Source organism: Mytilus edulis, chromosome 13, assembly GCF_963676685.1.
Source record: "Mytilus edulis chromosome 13, xbMytEdul2.2, whole genome shotgun sequence".
Taxonomy (NCBI): Eukaryota; Metazoa; Mollusca; class Bivalvia; order Mytilida; family Mytilidae; genus Mytilus; species Mytilus edulis.
This window is the reverse complement of record NC_092356.1, coordinates 18,300,827-18,302,631: the sequence shown is the minus strand read 5'-3', so window position 1 is coordinate 18,302,631 and position 1,805 is coordinate 18,300,827. Positions and strand designations below refer to the sequence as shown.

The window sequence follows — 1,805 nt, the reverse complement described above, 5'->3', positions numbered from 1 at the left end:
TGTAAATGTCCCTCATGGCAAAGTAAACCCTTATTGATAACGCCATGCAAAAACGCAATGCCAATAGTGCGACTGAATCATGACTGCAACGTGTACTACTTATTCAAACCAAATCGCAGTTGTTATATCCCATTATGCGTTGACAAGACTATCTTATCAAAAAGTTATCATAGCGAAAGAGTTACTTCAGATATATTTAAATTTTTAAATGAGTAAATTCCTTTTTAGTCAAGATAGTGTCAGTGAGTTAATGATAACGCAACATACATTTATGATGCAAGAACAGATACGACAATTGACCTGAATATATTTCAGACCCCACAGAGAAAGCTATCACCGATGACATACACATGACGCTAATACTATGACATAATGAAATGTTTATCAGCACGTCCATGTATCATCATTGATCATGCACGGTTTACAACCAACCAAATATTTTTTTAATAATTCGAAATGACTTCCAGGTAATTCATCGTGCTTATAAATCTATCACTGGGATTAACATGTTTATGTTATGATCATTTTCTTGTTACAACAGCGGAATTTACGAAAACGATGATTTCTATTACGATCTCTTGTCTTGTACCTTCCACAGGACTGGCATTTAAAAACTCGTTTAAGGTTGGTTTCACATAATTCAAACGTCCCAAGTAATTTTGTCATCTTCAGTGACTATCGTTTGTGTGTAAATAACTGACTGAAACTCCGGAAGGGGATACACCTCGAGTTGATCAATATCTTCATTTAGAGATTTCAACAACTCTACCAAAGTTCCGTCATGTCTACTGTGTTCGGCGATTTGTTTTTGTCTGTTATCTAAAGTGTATGCTTTATCAAGAGCAGATTTATGATCAGAAAGTAAGGCTAATAATTGTTCATTTTCTTTTCGTGCTTGGTCCTGTAATGACGCAATTGTGTTAGCAGTATATTGATCAACCATTAATTGTATTTTGTTACCTTCTTTTGTTATTGACTTTATCACAAATTCGACTTGACCATTAAATAATAACAGGTTTTTTTCCAACTTGGATGCGTTTCCACTGGTTTTATTGAACTTTATCAAAAGTTCTTGCTCGAGTTTGGTTTTAAGCTGTGAAATTGTATCCTTTAGTTTAGACATCTTATGTCCGTTATGTTGTTCAGTTACACAACAACAACAAAGTGGAACATCACAATCTACGCAAACAAATGTGAAGGCCTCGTTGTGATCAATGCATTTTGATTTTACTTCCGGAATGAAATCTGTAGCTTCCTTAAATTCGTGAGTCGTAGATAGTTTTTGTCTTGTATGTAATATTTTACAATTTTCACAATAATATTGTTCGCAATCTAAACAATATGACGAACCAGATGCACTTACACAGATTTCACATGTCATTGAAGCTGCTTGCGCCATTTTACGACTGTATGCACAAACTTACACAAATAGATTAATATATAGTAACAGGGAAAGATAATAGAATATCTAGTTGGGACATGTGATTAAGAAGTAGGTTAATAACAGTAACGTTGTCATACTGAGGAATGTTTGACAGTGGTTCATGTTTCAGTTATTAGTTTATGTGATTTAATACTATATGTTCAGAAATTATTCCGATGTTTTTTTAATTGATGCAAAAAATGACACAGAATAAGGTTGGCAATGCGTTGTATTCATAATGTCAGTAGTGATTTTTCTTCACAGTTATTTTACATTCTGGCATTTTTATGTCTATTTCACCAAACCATAGTACGTCGCATTTGGTTGCGTACGTAAAAGGGACGAAAGTTGTACATGTTGTAGGAAATTAATACTACATTTT

At 33.7% G+C, this 1,805-nt stretch overlaps 1 protein-coding gene across 1 annotated transcript; it reads right to left on the bottom strand.

Moving 5' to 3' along the window:
• Positions 1-640: 640 nt before the first annotated feature.
• LOC139500143 (protein wech-like) lies at positions 641-1,399 on the bottom strand. The gene has a single exon (XM_071288881.1). It carries the CDS (start codon positions 1,397-1,399, stop codon positions 641-643), a length of 759 nt encoding a protein of 252 aa, XP_071144982.1.
• Positions 1,400-1,805: the final 406 nt, after the last annotated feature.